Source organism: Cupressus sempervirens, chromosome 6 (genome assembly GCF_028749045.1).
Source record: "Cupressus sempervirens isolate cs-2001-9-10 chromosome 6, ASM2874904v1, whole genome shotgun sequence".
Taxonomy (NCBI): Eukaryota; Viridiplantae; Streptophyta; class Pinopsida; order Cupressales; family Cupressaceae; genus Cupressus; species Cupressus sempervirens.
In genome coordinates this window covers 307,253,648-307,272,087 of record NC_143123.1, presented here as the reverse complement: position 1 = coordinate 307,272,087, position 18,440 = coordinate 307,253,648, and the positions used below count along the sequence as shown (strand labels likewise).

At 33.6% G+C, this 18,440-nt stretch overlaps 1 protein-coding gene across 4 annotated transcripts in view; it reads left to right on the top strand.

Annotated features, from left to right (window-relative positions):
* LOC149552426 (S-adenosyl-L-methionine-dependent methyltransferases superfamily protein) overlaps positions 1–1,311 on the top strand; it is a 323,723-nt gene extending 322,412 nt beyond the window's left edge. For all 4 annotated transcript variants that reach the window (XM_089787984.1, XM_089787982.1, XM_089787983.1 and 1 more), the window contains 2 exons: positions 412–573; positions 653–1,311. In XM_089787984.1, coding sequence (XP_089644110.1) covers positions 412–573; positions 653–1,119 — 629 coding nt within the window. In that variant the 3' untranslated portion in view covers positions 1,120–1,311. The remainder of the gene's footprint in view (positions 1–411; positions 574–652) is intronic.
* Positions 1,312–18,440: the final 17,129 nt, after the last annotated feature.

Genomic DNA, 18,440 nt, shown 5'->3' with positions numbered 1-18,440 from the left:
TGGCTCAAAGTTCTGCATTTGTGGATCAGGTCTGACTATGTATTACACAACAACCTTGCATTAGTAATCTTGTTAGTGGCGAATGCATAAGCTTTAGTTTCTTTTTGTGAACTTGCAATACTTTAGGCTTTTGGCCAAATGACAAAAACTCATAAAGAGCAGTTTGATCAGATTATCTGTAGCATATCAATGTTATTTGTTAATAGGCTGCCTTCACTTCCCTGCTAATCAGACCACACATGTTATAATCAAAAGATTTGGGTTTTACAAATATAGAATATCCAAATAGCGTGTTCTTGCAAGGTACTAATGCATAGTAGTCAATAGCCTTGTTTCTGACATTTCTTACTTTTTGTTCCCATCAAGGATTATCTTGTTGATTCTAAAAGGTTAATGTGCTCTTGTTTACAGTTCCAAGTGTTGAAAGAGTTGTTTATAGTACGTGCTCCATTCATCAGATAGAGAATGAGGATGTTATTAGTTCTGTTCTTCCCCATGCTTATGCTTTCAATTTTCACTTGGAAACACCATTTCCTGAATGGGCACACAGAGGTCTTCCAGTTTTTGAAGAAGGTGGTCATTTGGGTTGTTTATTTTGTTTTACCATTGTGCTTTAAACTCTATTTCTAATTGATTGTGTAATGAATTGCAGCTAAACACCTCCTAAGAACAGAGGGAACTGGGGATATGGAAGGATTCTTTATTGCATTGTTTGTACGACAATCTGTTAAGCTTGAGCACCAGGATAGTTCTGCAAACGAAGCTCATATAGTTTTGTCTGGAGATATGATTGAAACAAGTACTTCACATTCCAAACTGGTGTCAAGACAAAAGCATAATGCTCGTATGACAACAGGGAAGCCTGAAAAAATTCACGTAGAGGAAGATTCTCTCTTGCCTTTGCCAAAATTTAATGTTGCACATGCAAAACAGAATCTTCCATGTAAAAAGTTCTTTTTAAAAGCAACAAGAAACCTGTGCAAGAAATCAATTCTAAATGGTCTCTTGAGGAAGGGTTTTGGGACCCCCAAAATGATGCATTTATTGTACATGACAACTTGTAATAAGAAGAGAAAAATGAAAAGGGAGATACAAAAGAAAGAAAATCTTTCCTCATGAATTTTAAGAAAACCAAGTGAGGTGAGATAAACAAAAGATGGAATTTATGTTTTTCTGCTTGCCATGTTTACAAAGCCCCATAAATCAACAATCTTTGGTTTTCGATGCCAACTTGGGGATCAATATTATCATATCTTCAGTTGAACCTTTTATAATGAATGAGCATAAATTTAGGGTCCCTTTATGATTTCATTTCATATCTTAAATGCAATCGATAAGCCAAATCTCTTTAGTATGTTTATGAGAATTTTGAAGTCATGTTAAAGATGACATTTCAGCCTTGCTTATAATTAAAGTTGATGCAACTATATAATTGGATGGACATATTTGCTGTATTAATTGAATCTGCATTTTTACAATTTATTGATATAAAGCCAAAAGCATTATCTGAACATCTAATTGTAATGAGATTTAATCCCAATGGAAATCAGTCCTTGTGCTGTAAGCCATACTTTTTAATGCTCGACTGGTCTACGCTTTATGCATTTATTTAGCATGTATACGAAAGGAGTTGGATACTTATATTGAACTCTTATATTTCAATTATCGTATTATTGTTAAGTTGTATTTAGTTTTTGATGGGCGAATCAGTAAGCACCAGCTTGTACATGATATCACTAAAATATGGCTCAATCAACATAGTTGACTGCTCTCGAAAACAATACCTTTTGATCAAATCTCAGATACATGTATTTTACATTCACCACCAGCTTGTACATGATATCACTAAAATATGGCTCAATCAACATAGTTGACTGCTCTTGAAAACAACACTTTTTGATCAAATCTCAGATACATTTATTTTACATACACCAGAGCTTCCCATTAATGATGATGCACTTAGGCCTCCATGGAAAATTGCACCTGCTTTTAATTCAAGGCTAGACTTAACATTGTTTTGTTCCCCTTTAGCTATTTACTTCTGTGCTGTTCTAACTATTTGCATTGCTGCCTTCTTCTGTGGATTGGTAGCCAGCACTAATTGGGATTGCTGATTATCCTTGCCAATAGAGCTCTTAAGCAATAAACTGTAGTAAACTTCAAGAAACAGTTGTGCACTCTCAACCATAAATAACATGCTTTACCGTCTGCTTCTGCTTAAGGTCCCTTAAACCAGATACCACCCTGATATCTTTGGTAGATATTTGTACAAACAAATCCTACAAATAATGATTCACATAAAATCAAGTTGTCTAGCAACATTCAAACTTCAACTTGAAAATACATCCTCAGATGTTGCTTTGCTGTGAATGTTTCATCATTGTTATTCCACTGCTATATTGGTTTACTGCTAGAATTTACTATCCAATATACATCACATTTGCAACAGTGACATGATATATCATTTTGTAACATGCATTCTACATTTGCAATATAAAATTAGCAAACACTTGATGTGTGTATGTGCTGATGTTACCATCAAGATATGGAGCTAACCAGTGGAATCACTTAAAGAAATCCCACAAGCAATAATATCCCAGAATCTGAAACACACCAATTGGCTTGGACAGGACATAATGAACCTTAATTTGTTATTAAAACTTTTATTTCACATTGCCATGCTGCAGTCTAAGAACTTGAGACAGGTATGCCACCATGTAGGAAGAGTTGACAGTGATGATATGCAAAGAGTGCAGAATACAATGCATATAGTCAATGGGATGTACAACGTGTTTGAAGGATTATAACACTTCTACCACTGTATAATATGTTGCAATATACATCCGTTTTGCTTGAAGCTTTGCCCTACTATATTGCATGCGGCTCTCCATAGTATCTAGAAATCAATTAGTTTTTTTAATGGGCTTGAACACTATTTAGATGCTGCCTATAGATTGTAATGGAATTGTAAATAAAGCTGATGCATATATATATATATATATATATATATATATATATATATATATATATATATATATATATATATATATATATATATATTTTTTTTTTTTATAAATTTTCTGAAACAACTAAATATGTATTGTATTAAGATTGCTATCATGATTAATGAATGCCAAAAAAAGGTGCGCAGATGTGACCAATTACAGAAAATGCTATATATATTTATTTTCCAATATCCTTTTACTCCAGGTCACAGATTGCTATCTTGAATAATGAATGCCCAAAAAAGGTGCACAGATGTGACCAATTACACAAAATGCTATATATATATATATATATATATATATATATATATATATATATATATTCCATACCCTTTTACTCCAGGTCACTCCAGGTCAAAGGCTTATAACCTATTAATGAAAAAATTATTAAAATCTGCATAATTGTTTGCTCATACAATAGTCGTTTTTTAAACTGTCTCCGCCAATGTGTGTATTGCAACAAGGCTTATATTGTATGGTGTTAAGATTGCTATCTCGAATAACAAATGACAAATACAAAGTGAGCAGATGTGACCAATTCTAAAAAATGCTATCTATATCAATTTTTCAGCATTTGCTGATATAATGCATCCTTTGTTTCAAGCCGAATGCTTATAACCTATTAATGAAAACAGGTACTATAACTGCCATAATTGTTTTCCTAGGTAAGAGTCATTTTGTTTGTGTGTTGCAACAAAGCCAATATATTGCATTCTTTGTTGCAAGCTGAATGCATATAAGTTAGTGAAAACAAGTATTAGAACCACCATACGAGTTCATAACAAAGTCATTATGCAGGAGTCCAAGATTTGCATTAATCATGGATACAACTTTGACAAAAGATACAATCAAGTGTATGTACAAGGACGATCTAGTCTCTGAACCTACAATGCAGGTTGTGGCGATCTTTGACTTTTTCCTTAAAGAGGAACAAACCAAACGTTTCTGCATAGACCTATCTAACAATGAACACTCCCAAATGACATCTTTGTCAATAGGGTACACTCATTACGTGGATGATGAGAAAATAGTTGTTGGTTCAACAATCAAACTTAAAAAGTATACATATTCAACAACCACCCAAAAAAATTCTTAGGCCCTCCTTGTTTCTTAGAATTTGTTTTGCCCACTTAAGCCTCATGCCAGGTTAAGTAAACACAAATAATGACAACTTCTATAATTGTGTAGGTAGATTGTAATAGGGGAATTTGAGATTGTTATTGTCAAGCACGCGCTCACTAGTCACCTTTTGCCCTTACCAAATGAGGTAGGAGCCCAAAATTGTGCAGGTGGATTGTAATAGGGGAATTTGAGATTGTTGTTGTGAAGCACGCACTTATCAGTCACTTTTTGCCCTTACCAAATGAGGCGGGACTCCAACATATCTTGTACAGAGACAAGCAACATTAGCCCCTCAAAGGTAGCTCATCCAATCACACAAAGTGTAACCAGTCACCAACAAGTTCACTTTGGTATATGCATCCTATCAAGAACAATTGAGATACCAAATGCTATTATTAGGATTAAGAACTTAAATCTATACCAAACAAGGTGGAGAGTGAAGTGTTGTTGCACAAAAAAAGGTTAAAAAGACAATATGCAAATCAAAGAGGTTCGGGATAGGTATTTAGCTCTGACATAGTGGATATGGAAGGAACTGAAACACGTTTTACCTTCTTCAATGATGCTTTGGAAATACATTACCCAAAGATCAAGGAAGGTGCAATGTATACAATATCTGGAGGAGATGTAAAGACAACAAATGGAACCTATAACAAACTAAATAGTGGAGTAGAAATTATATTATTTGTTCAATCAAAAGTTGAATCATGCGAAGATGGCCATACCATTCCAAAGCATCAACTCAACTTCACACCCATCATTGACATCTTGAATATGAGCAACAACACAAATGTTGGCATAATTGGAATTGTCACCTTCACAAGTCTAACATCAACCATAAGAAGACATAATAGTACAAAATTCTTTCGTCATGCAATACATCTCCTAAACAAGACTGAAGCTACAACTAATGTCACCTTGTGGGGCTAGCTAGCTAATAAAGAGGATGGTTAGAGATATCAACGATTCAGAGAATGCCAGAAAGTGGTAGTGTCAGTCAAGAATGGTCCAACGGTAAAGTAGTCACCACATCGGCCTCTACCAACGTAATACTAGACCCAGACATTAAGGAGACAACCAAAATAAAGAGTTGGTATAGACAAACTGGGATAAACATACAAGCAAACATACTAGGTTGTAGCTCCACGATGGAAGGTTTAATGAGAACGTCAATCATAGATATTAGAGAAAGAGTTCATAACATAACTCGAACACTCCACTACACATTGAAGGCTACAACAATATCTATTAAAGAGGATGATCTATACTATCTAGCATGCTCGAATAACTATATAGGGAGGCACAACAACAAATGCCTCGTCCAAGAAAAGGAAGACAAGTGGAAATGTACAGAGTGTGACTCACAAAGGCTAATTAATCTTTAACAATGTTATCTCTGGCATGACCAATAAAACATTTTAAGGGATGTATGGTTGAAACTTCAATCTCATTACTTGATAACGCTAACTCTATTGAGTGTGTATCTTCACTGGCACATTTATTGGAGGATTTAGAAACAATTACTCTTTCATGGTAGCCACACTCAGCACCCCTCCCTATTTGTATCGTGTATAAATAGGAGAAGTAAGATTTGGAAATCATCTCATGGAATAGTAACTTAGAACCAAATAGAAATAGTTTACAACAAAGAGTAACTAAATTTTGACAGTCATTTAATATCAAAGATTTAGTTTATGTGAAGTATCACATAAAAAAGTTAAAAAAAATATAGTTCTACCATACTAATTCAATTATGCACTAAGGTCTTGAATGCAACCTCTATTTATCCCAATTATTGTAAAGTTTGTATAAGTGTTTTTTTTTGGATATTTATAATTTGACTGTGCATAGAGAAGACAATGACAGGTGTGATTCTCTCCTTTATTGTAATTTACTTTTACTTTGGAAATGATGTTTGTATTTAAGTGTTTGCACTTCTGGTAGAAGTCTGAAGTTATGGGAGTGTAGGTTGTGCTTGGTTCAATTTGTCTGCAACAAACAACCAACAACTGTGGAAAAATCAGATCAAAACTATATTTGAGTAATATTGACTCTCTACAAATTGACAATTAAAAAAGAGAAGAGAAACTTATTTGAGAATATGTATTCATATCAGGAGAAGAGTTGAAAAGATTATATGGTTAAATCAATAAAAAAGTTTGGTGCTTTACAAGTTACAAAGAAAGAACATAACACCCACAACAATCCTCCTCAAACATCATTGCTAGGAGCACTAACCATCTGCATGTAAGAAGATAGTCATCCAAATCTAATTGCCAAAAGTTTATCACCCTTATGTATTTTTACTATCACACATTCCTTCAATCCTCACATTCTCTCAATCCTTTGAAGGAGGTTGTTACTCATGACAACAAAGTCTATTGGTTTTGCATGCTCTATAATTACTTTTAGTTTGTCCATGTCATTATATGTTTCTTTCTTACAGACTATGCTGAATAAATAACACTTATTTAGCACTTTCTGTATTACTCCGTGGGGGTTTCTCTCGTCATATAGGTTTGGATCCATAGTACCCAGTTCATTTGCAGAGATACTCACAAGCCATGTGCCAACTTCATCAAATGCAACTTGCAACTTGATTTGCATGAGGTATCTATAATTTTAGGTGTTATGATGTAAGTCACACTTCATACATTTTTATTTGTCTTCTTTTTCTTCGACGACATGTTTCTTGCACTGCCTCCCTCTATAGTTATTAGGGCAGGCTAGATAGTATAGATCATCCTCTTTGATAGATATTGTTGTAGGATTCAATGTGCAATAGAGCAGCATAGTTATTTTCTGAATCTTTTCTTTGATATTTATGATTGACATTCACATTTTTCCTTTTGTCATGGAGCTACAACCTGGTATATTTAGTTTTATGTTTATTTGAGTTTGTATATATCAACTCTTTATTTCGGTTATCTTCTCAATATCTAGGTCTAGTATTAGGTTGGTAGAGGCCAATGTGGTGAATACTTTAACATTGTATTCATTGATTCGACCATTCTTGATTGTCACTACCACTTCATGGTGTTCTTTGAATTGTTGATATATCAAGTCGCCCTCTTTGTTAGCTAGATGGCCCCACAAGGTGACATTTATTGTAGCTTCAGACTTGTCTAAGAGATGCATCACACTATGGGGGACTTCCATACTATTATGTCTCCTTGTGGTTGATGTAGGACTTGCAAATGTGACATTCCAATTATGTCAACATTTGTGGTGTTGCTCATATTCAAGATGACAGCAATGTGTGTGAAGTTGAATTGATGCTTTGGATTGGTATGGTTGTATTTGCATGATTCAACTTTTGATTGCACAAATACTATAATTTTTACTCCTATTCAATTTGTTGTAGGTTCTATTTGTTGTCTTTACATCTCATACAGATATTTTGTACATTGCACCTTCCTTGATCTTTGGGTAAGGTATTTCCACAATATCATTGAAGTAGGAAACACATGTTTCAGTTCCTTCCATGTCTACTACATCAAAGCTAAAAACCTGTCCTAGACCTCTCTGATTTGCATATTGCTTTTTTTCACCCTTTTTTGTGCAACAACACTTCGCTTTCCACCTTATTTGGTATGGATTAAGTTCTTAATCCTCTCTAGAGAAGATGATGTTTGGGCTCCCGCCTAATTTGGTAAGGGCAAAGGGTGACCAATGAGCACATGCTTGAGAATAACAATCTCAAATTCCCCTATCACAATCCATATGCAAACTTACAGAAGGTGTAATTATTTGTGTTTACTAAACCAGGTGTGAGGTTCAAGTGGGCTTAACAAATTGTAAGAAAGAAGAAGGGCGTAACAAATTATTCTGACCTTTTTTAACAAATTGTGAAAAACAAGGAAGGTCTAAGAAGTTATGTTGACCTTTTTTGGGTGGTTGTTGGATATTTATACTTAATACTTTTAAAGCTTGATGATTGAATCTACAACTATTTTCTCATATTCCATGCAATGATTGAGGCTTGTTGGCAAAGATGACCTTTGGGAGTGTTCACCATTAGAAAAATCCATGCAGAAACGTTTAGTTTGTTCCTCTCCAAGGTAAAAGTCAAAGATCACCACGACTAGCATTGTAGGTTCATGGATTGGGTCACCCTTGTACATACACTTGATTGTATCTTTTGTCAAAGTTGTATCCATGATTAATGTGAATCTTGGATTCTTACATAATGACTTTGTTGTAAACTCGTATGATAGTTCTAATACTTGTTTTCACTAATAACTTATAAGCTTGACTTATAAGCATTCAGCTCGCAAAAAAGAATGCAATATATTGGCTTCATTGCAACACATACATTGGGGGAGACATTAAACAAAATGAATCTTACCTAGGAAAATAAATATGGCAGTTATAGTACTTGTTTTCATTAATAGGTTATAAGTATTTGGCTTGCAACAAAGGATGCATTATATCAGTTAATGTTGAAAAATGAGTATAGATAGTGTTTTCTACAATTGGTCACATCTACTCACTTTGTATTTGACATTCATTATTCAAGATAGCAATCTTAATACCATACAATATAAGCCTTGTTGCAATACACACATTGGTTGAGATAGTTTACAAAAATGGCTCTTATCCGAGCAAACAATTATGTCGATTATAATACCTTTTTCATTAATAGGTTATAAGGAATTGGCTTGGACCAAAAGGTTATATGAAAATATTTATAGTTAGCGTTTTCTGTAATTGGTTACTTCTATGCACTTTGTTTTTGGCATTCGTTATTAAAGATAGCAATCTTAATACAATACATGTTTAGTTGTTTCAACAAGTATTTATATAGATATGCATAAACTTTATTTACATTTCCATTACAATCTATAAGTAACATCTAAATAGTGCTCAAGCCCATTAACAAAATTAATTGATTTCTACATACTATGGAGAGCCACACACAACAGAGTAGAAGCGTTACATGTCCAAAACAGATATGCTAGCATAATGCATTATTGCATTGCAGTGTCATGACTGTTACATTCATAGGGTCCCTATGACCAAAGTATATTTCTATGCTTATAATTGTGTCATTTTTTACAAGAGATTATTGCATTACAATACAGTAGTTGTTGTTTTCATGGGCTTCCTTCATGTGGAAGTTAGATGTTTAGAAAACTGTGGAATGAAGCTTTAGAGGCAGTTGAGTTGTTAAGCCCATATAATTGGGCATAGGCTATTTCTCTGAATACCTTGTACATCCCATCTATTGTATACATTGTTTTTTGCACTCTTTGCATATCATCATTGTCGTCTCTTCCTACATGGTGGCATACCTGTCTCAAGTTCTTGACTGTAGAATGACAATCTACAATAATAGTTTTTGTAATAATTTCAAGGTTCCTTGTGGCTTATCCAAGCCAATCAATTGACACAGAGTTTGTCTCAGATTTTGGGATATTATTGCTTGTGGGATTTCTTTTAGTGATTCCATTGGTTGGCTCCATATCTTGATGGTAACATCAGCACATACACACATTGAGTGTTTTCTAATGTTATATTGCAAATGGAGAATGCATGTTACAAAATGATATATCATGCCACTATTGCAAATGTGATGTATACTAGATACTAAATTCTAGAAGCAAACTAATATAGTGGTGGAAGAACAATGATGAAACATTCGTGGCACAGCTACATTTGAGGATGAATTTTCATGTCGAAGTTTAAATGTTGCCAAACAACTTAATTTAATGTGAATAATTACCCATAGAATTTGTTTTTACAAATTTCTACCAAAGATATCAAGGGTTGTATTTGCTTTAAGGGACCATCAGTGGAAGCAAATGGTAAAGCATGGCATGCCATTTATGGTTGATAATGCACATTTGTTTCTTGAATTTTATTGCAATTTATTACTTAAGAGCTCTATTTCCAAGGATAATTAGTAATCCCAATTGTTGTTTGCTATCGATCCCCAGAAGAAGGCAACAATGCAAATAGATAGAGCAATAGAGAAGTAAACAACCAAAGGGGAACAAATCTGGTAGTGTAGTTAAACATGAGTCATCTATAAGTACATCTGAATCAAAACTAATTGATTTCTAGATACTATGGAGAGCCACATACAACAGAGTAGAAGCGTTACATGTCCAAAACAGATATTCTACCATAATGCATTATTGCATTGTAGTGACGTGACTTTTACATTCATAGGGTCCCTATGACCAAAGTATATTTATGTGCTTATAGTTGTGTCATTTTTTACAAGGGATTATTGTATTATAGTACAATAGTAGTTGTTTTCATGGGTTGCCTTCATGTGGAAGTTAGATGTTCAGAAAACTATGGAATGAAGCTTTAGAGGCAATTGAGTTGTCTAGCCCATATAATTGGGCATGGGCTATTTCTTTGAATACCTTGTACATCCCATTGACTGTATACATTGTATTTTGCACTCTTTGCATATCATCACTGTCGACTCTTCCTACATGGTGGCATACCTATCTCATGTTCCTGACTGTAGCATGCCAGTCTACAATAATAGTTTTCGTAACAACTTCAAGGTTCCTTGTGGCTTGTCCAAGCAAATCAATTGACCTAGAGTCTGTCTCAGTTTCTAGGATATTATTGCTTATGGGATTTCTTTTAGTGATTCCGTTGGTTGGCTCCATATCTTGATGGTAACATCAACACATACACACATCGAGTGTTTGTTAATGTTATATTGTGAATGGAGAATGCATGTTACAAAATGATATATCATGCCACTGTTGCAAATTTGATGTATATTAGATACTAAATTCTAGAAGCAAACTAATATAGCAGTGGAAGAACACTGATGAAACATTTGTAACAAAGCTACATTTGAGGATGTATTTTCAAGTCGAAGTTTAAATGTTGCTAGACAACTTAATTTTATGTGAATAATTATCCGTAGGATTTGTTTTAACAAATGTCTACCAAAGATATCAGGGTTGTATCTTCTTTAAGGGACTATCAATAGACGCAGATGGTAAAGCATGGCATGCCATTTATGGTTGAGAGTGCACATTTGTTTCTTGAAGTTTATTGCAATTTATTACTTAAGAGCTCTATTTCCAAGAATAATGAGCAATCCCATTTGTTGTTAGTTATCAATCCCTAGAAGAAGGCAATAATGCAAATAGATAGATCAACAAAGAAGTAAACAACTAAAGGGGAACAAATCTGGTAGTGCAGTTAAACATGAGTCATCTATAATTACATCTAAATCAAAATTAATTGATTTCTAGATACTATGGAGAGCCACATATAACAGAGTAGAAGCGTTACATATCCAAAACAATTATGCTAGCATAATGCATTATTGCATTGCAGTGTTGTGACTATTACATTCATAGGGTCCCTATGACCAAAGTATATTTATGTGCTTATAGTTGTGTCATATTATACAAGGGATTATTGCATTACAGTATAGTAGTAATTGTTTTCATGGGTTGCCTTCATGTGGAAGTTAGATGTTCAAAAAACCATGGAATGAAGCTTTGGAGGCAGTTGAGTTGTTGAGCCCATATAATTGGGCATAGGCTATTTCTCTTAATACCTTGTACATCTGATCGACTGTATACATTGTATTTTGCACTCTTTGCATATCATCATTGCCGACTCTTCTTGCATGGTAGCATACCTGTCTCAAGTTCCTGATTGTAGCATGACAGTCTACAATAATATTTTTCATAACAACTTCAAGATTCCTTGTGGCTTGTCCAAGCCAATCAATTGACACAGAATCTATCTCAGATTCTGGGATATTATTGTTTGTGGGATTTCTTTTAGTGATTCTATTGGTTGGTTGTTTATCTTGATGGTAACATCAGCACATACACACATTGAGTGTTTGCTAATGTTATATTGAAAATGGAGAATGCATGTTACAAAACGATATATCATGTCACTGTTGCAAATGTGATATATATTGGATACTAAATTCTAAAAGCAAACTAAAATAGCAATGGAAGAACACTGATGAAACATTTGTAGCAAAGCTACATTTGAGGATGTATTTTAAAGTTGAAGTTTAAATGTTGCTAGACAACTTAATTTAATGTGAATAATTACCCATAGGATTTGTTTTTACAAATGTCTACCAAAGAAATCAGGGTTGTAGCTACTTTAAGGGACCATCAACAGGAGAAGATGGTAAAGCATGGCATGCTATTTATGGTTAAGAGTGCACATCTGTTTCTTGAATTTTATTTCAATTTATTACTGAAGAGCTCTATTTCCAAGGATAATTGGCAATCCCAATTATTGTTGGTTATCAATCCCCATTAGAAGGCAACAATGCAAATAGATAGAGCAACAAAGAAGTAAACAACTAAAGGGGAACAAATCTGGTGGTGCAGTTAAACATGAGTCATCTATAATTACATCTAAATAGTAGGGGTCATGAATAATTTTGTTCTATAGTGCTTCTCTCCCATGAGTTCAACTTACGTAGCAATCATAGTGTTGTGTTTGATGTGTACCCATCTCACAATTAGAACATCTAGGTCTGTTATCCCATGTGGGAGAGCTTTGGCAATGCTTTTGATGTCAAGTGCAAAGCTTATCATGTGTCCATGGTATTTATATTGCCTACCAAATACTTGGATAACTTGGACTACTAGGTTCAACCTAGCGATGAGCATTTCCTTAACTTGTGTTAACCTCTTTACAATGTGTGTTTGTTCTCCAGGGTCCATTTTGTTTGTTGTAGAAAACTACAATACTTTCCTCTCACTGGAACATCTTTTGCAGATTGTTTGTATGGTAGCCTTTAGCACCAACATGCCTAGGTGTCTCTCTTTACAAACTATGCACATTTGTAGGTTTGACAATTCATTGATCCTTTTTTGAAATCTTCATGCTTCTACCATGGAATTTATAGCATTGCACATTTGAGTTAATTGCATTGGCTAATTATGGCGTGCATGATATTATTGGCTTCTCAAACAGTCTTAAAGTTGTCTTCTATGTATTTCTTCAGGGTTATTCTAAGTGTGCTCTGCTAATTGGGCCTATGTGGGGCTTGTATTTCATCATGGTGGGATGCATACGATTATGGACATTTCCTTAGCCTTTCTTCGAGTGCTTGTTCACTTTGTTTTGGGCAAGAATGATTTTTGTTTTCTCTCCTGACATTCCTTCAAGCTAGGATCTCATCTCTATGGTGCACATAGTACTCGCAATCGTTTCTCTGTCTTTTTTCTCATGCAAGTTTATTTTGTTGATTGCATGCCTCGCCTTGTGTATTTGTCATATCCATTGCCTGTAAATACAAGTAAGCAACCATTATCATTGTTAGTAACCATAAAATTGCTTCATCAGTAAGACATTGCTTTTTCGTGACAATTTTCTGTAGTATGCATTGCAATTTGGCATTTTACATAATGTCGATGCAAGTACTGATTTTTAGAAACAGTCTACATACCTTGGACATGAGTTTTCACACACATAATTTGACAGTTCAAAATACTAAATTTTAAAAAACATATATCAGATTTGTTTTTTGCAGTTTACTAATCTCTATGGAGTATCTTCGGGTAATCACAAGGCAGCATTATCTTCTTATTGTGTTTTAGAGCAGTTGTGAATGAAACAATACATGAAGAAAATCCAATATCAATGCATATGAGGTGAAGATGTATACTGGTAATGAAAGTACAAGTACTGATTTTTAGGGACAAATTTATTTTCTCATTTTCGCATATATAACCTGACAGTTTAAACAACTTGAAATTAAACTACAAATTAATCATACATAATTAAACAGACTTTGGAATCAAAATTTTGCCATTAGTTTCACATACATAGTTTGAAAGTTCAGAAATCTACTAATTTAAACTTGGATGTGAGTTTTTAAATACATAATTTGACAGTAAAGGGTCTAAGGGAGGTGTGGGCACAACAAGAAGACACTAAATCTAAGCAAAGGAAACTAACACATCCAAAATCTCACCATCTTGTTCTAAATGGAGAAAATAAATTCCTTTGTTACCATTACTCGACAACTTCTACCATTACTCCACAACTTCTAGACTACTCTTTCTTTTTAGATCAGCCCCAAAACAAGTTTTGAATTTGATGATGAAGTTTGTCTCAAAGGCATATGTTGGTATAAATTGCCTTAAATAGTGGAAAATATCTCCACACTGTAAGTTTTCTACAAATTCTGATAGGTCAATACTGATATAATGCCTTTACTTTTCTTGAAGATGGTCTTTATCAATACCAGACGGTATATTAAGTATTCTTGTTGTGATGTATAGCTCTGTAATACTATATTTATTTCTGCTATAAATCATATGAGGTAGTGAATGCTAAAGGAGCATACTTATGTCTCAATGTGTGTTCTTTATCCACATTCACACCCACATAAATATAACAACCAAGGGGCATGTCCTTAGAAAGGACATGTCTCTCTCTAGGTTGGCCTTAATTGCTTTCATGAAATTGGTGTCTATTGAGGAAGACATTTAGATAGTAATTAAACTAACCAAGTTTATCAAGTTAGTCTTTAACAAGATTTCCCAAGAAGACACTGATTACAATGAAAGAAATGACAATTATATAGGCCTATTCACTTAAGGGGCTTTATACATAAATGGATTTGTTCAATCTGCACATTTAGATTAGTATGATATTAGAGTTACTTCATATAGAATTAACACTCCCTCTTAACTTGATAATCATACTGAGAGATAACATATCCAGCACCATCAATTAAGATGAATAAAAATAGATTGATACTCTATATCTATATGAGTCTTCAAGCATGTGGTATCATTGAACACATGATACTATGCCATATTACTATACCTGTGATATGATTTATCACTTATACTTGTGATAACAGTATTACATGGAATGCAATATACAAGATAAAACCCATAGAGTGATTAAATTCATCTTTTATCCAAGTTGTGACTCATAGACACTAACAAGCCTATATCACAATATGATCTTGAGTTAAGATTTGTTAGTACGCAGGACAAAATCTAACAAATAATTAAGTTCTTCCTTTATCTAAGTTGTGATTTATAGGCATAGAAATATCTATATCACAATGTGATCTTCAACTCATCCAAATCCAATAGTAGTTCTCTACTATTCAATACATTATCTCAGAGATCGTCATCTCTTATAATGTCTTTTATACAAGTGTTCATTATCTCAGAGATCATCACCTCTTATATAATGAATACAAATGGTGAAGCCCATAACAGTCGATAGCTTGACAATAATAATTTTAACACAAAATTATTTCATTAATAATTAAAGAATACAAATGTATTATAATTCAACCATACCAAGTCTTTTTCTAAAGTGATCTATCTTCACTCAAGAGAGAGGTTTGGTAAGAATATTTGTTGTCTGATCTACCACCATATCTCTTAAATAATGGTAAAGAATTTCAATATGCTTGGATTTTTCATGAAAAACTAGATTCACAGAAAGCTTGATGGAATTCTAATTATCACACTGAATAATAGTGGGATTCATGGGTTGACTAAAAAATGCCACAAGTAACTTTCTAAGCCAAATTGCTTCTTGAGAGGCCATTGTTGCTGCAATGTATTCAATTTTTGTAGGACTCTGTGCTACTGATGCTTTCTTTTTGCATATCCATGATATCATCGCTAAGCCTAAACTGAAACAACATCTTGAAGTGCTTTTCCTATTAACACTTCCAGTCCAATCTGAGTCTGTGAACCCATGTAAGTCCAAGTCAACTTTCTCATACTTGAGCCCAAGGTTAAGAGTTCTTTGTAAGTATCTCATAACGTGTTTGAATCTCCTTTGGCTCACACATAAACTGACTTAAGGCATTAACAACATAGCAAATATTAGGTCTTGTATTTACCAAGTACATAAGAGACCCAATCATCTATTTGTAAAGAGTAGAATCTATCTTATCTGATTTTGATGTTTTTTCCTTAAGTTTGTGTAGATTAGTCTCCATTGGAGAAGACATAGGTCTGTAGTTCCACATTCCAAATTTCTTCAAGATGTCTAATGTATACTTTCCTTAAGTATGGTGTTGTCAGATTTTTTCCATACTTCCAGTCCTAGGAAGTAATGAAGGAGTTCTAAATCTTTCATATCAAATTCTTTGATTAGATCTTTCTTTCATTGATCTATAAGATGATTATCACCTGTTATTAGTAAATCATAAACATATAGAATCAAAATTATCATATCATCTTTATTCCTTTTATAATAGAGATTTGGATCAGCTTCATTCTTAGAGAATCCTAAACTGGTGAGATATGCATCAATTCTTTCATACCTTGCACTGAGGGCATGTTTAAGCCCATAAAGAGCTTTCTCGAGTCTGTAAACAAATATTTTAGGATTATGAGTTTCAAATCCTCTAGATTGTTCCAAATATACCTCTTCTGTAATCTTTCTATTCAAAAATGTTATTTTCACATCCATCTAATTTACTTTCCTTCCCTTCGATGTTGCAATAGCTAGGACTGCTCTTACAGAGGTGTATCTAGAAATTGGAGCAAAGGTTTTTTCATAATCAATTACCCCCTTTTGAGAGAATCCTCTGGCTACGAATCTAGCTTTATATTTTTCAATGTTATCGTCAACAACATGCTTGATTTTAAATATCCACTTAGAAGAAACAATAGATTTTCCTTCAAGCCTTGGAACAATTTCCCAAACATCATTCTTAATAATGGATTGGTATTCTTCCATCATAGCATCCTTCCAATTTGTATGTTTAATAGCATCTAAAACATTGGTTGGTTCTGATCTAGATAAATCGGGCATGTTTGCTATGTAGCTAGAAAATATTTTGGGTCTTTTGCTTTCTCTGAAGGTTCTAGATGGTGCAGCAAAGTCTTGTACTTCCTCTACAGTCTTAATAGCCTGAAATGGTCTTTTCTTAGGATTTTGAGTTTCCTCAAGATTAAGATATTGAATTTCATCTTTAATTTCTTCAACATTCTCCCTCTAAAACTCAAATTCATGATTTTCTTTAGAACTAGGTATATATGTAGGATCTTCAGAACTTAGGGCTCTTTTGAATGCTAAATCCTCTTCAAATATTACATCCCTACTAAGTTCAATGATTTTTGACCAGGTATGAAAACTCTATATGTTATAGATGTTTCACTATACTCAACAAAAATATCTTTCCTCCCAGAGGGTTTTAACTTAGTTCTCTTTTCTTTTGAAACATGTATGTATATTGGGCACCCAAATATCCCTAAGATAACTTATATTTGGTTTAACCTTATAAAAGACTTCTTAAGGAGTTTTATCTCTAAGGTGGGAGTGAGAACTTTTGTTTTGAATATAGACAGTAGTACATGAGGCTTCTGCCCAAAGATAATATTCTAAATTTTGATCAAATATCATAGCTCTTGTTGCTTCTATAATTGTTATATTCTTCCTTTCTGCTAACCCATTTTTCTATGGGTTATAAGGAACAATATACTCCCTCTTAACTCCTCCTTTACAAAAATCTTTAAACAAATATGAAGTATATTCCCCTCCATTATCAATCCTAAGAGTTTTAATTTTATGTCCTAATAGGTTTTTAGTTACAATTCTTTAAATCTCTTAAAGATTTCTTCTGATTCTTTACATTTTAAGAAGTAAATCCATATTTTCCTAAAGAAATTATCTATAAAAATTATATAGTACTAGAATCCTCCAAGAGAAGGAACAGACATAGGTCCACATAAATATGAGTGGACCAATTCTAAAACATTGTTAGTTTTTCTAGTGCTATCTTGAAATGGACTTTTGGTGTTCTTACCTAAAGCGCATCCTTTGCATATGCTTGAATAATCTTTATTCAACTTACATAAACTAGTAACCATCTTTTCCATAGTCAATAAGGCTTCAAAGTTTAGACGTCCTAACCTTCTATGCCACATTTCATTTATATTAGCAACTTCATGAATTAAGGCTTGAATAGGTTAACTGGGTTCTGTATTTAATTCATACAGGTATCCCTTTCTTTGACCAATTAACTTTGATTCTTAAATGAAGAGTTCTTAGACCAAGTCATTACTTTACCATCCATGAATGCAACTTTGTGCCCATCATATTTAAGTGTTGTAACAAAGATTAGATTCCGCTTGATTCTTGGTACATAGAGTACTCTTTTGAGATGAAGAGAGATGCTTGATTTTAGTTTCAAGGTGCAATTCCCAATTCCCTTGATAGGATGAGTGGAGTTATCACCTATTGTAACTTCATCATTAACTGCTTCTGATATTGAGATGATCCAATATCAATTACCCAGGCTTTGCATGATAATTCACTTGATAGTGCTAAATACAATACATGTTTCTCAGGATCATAATT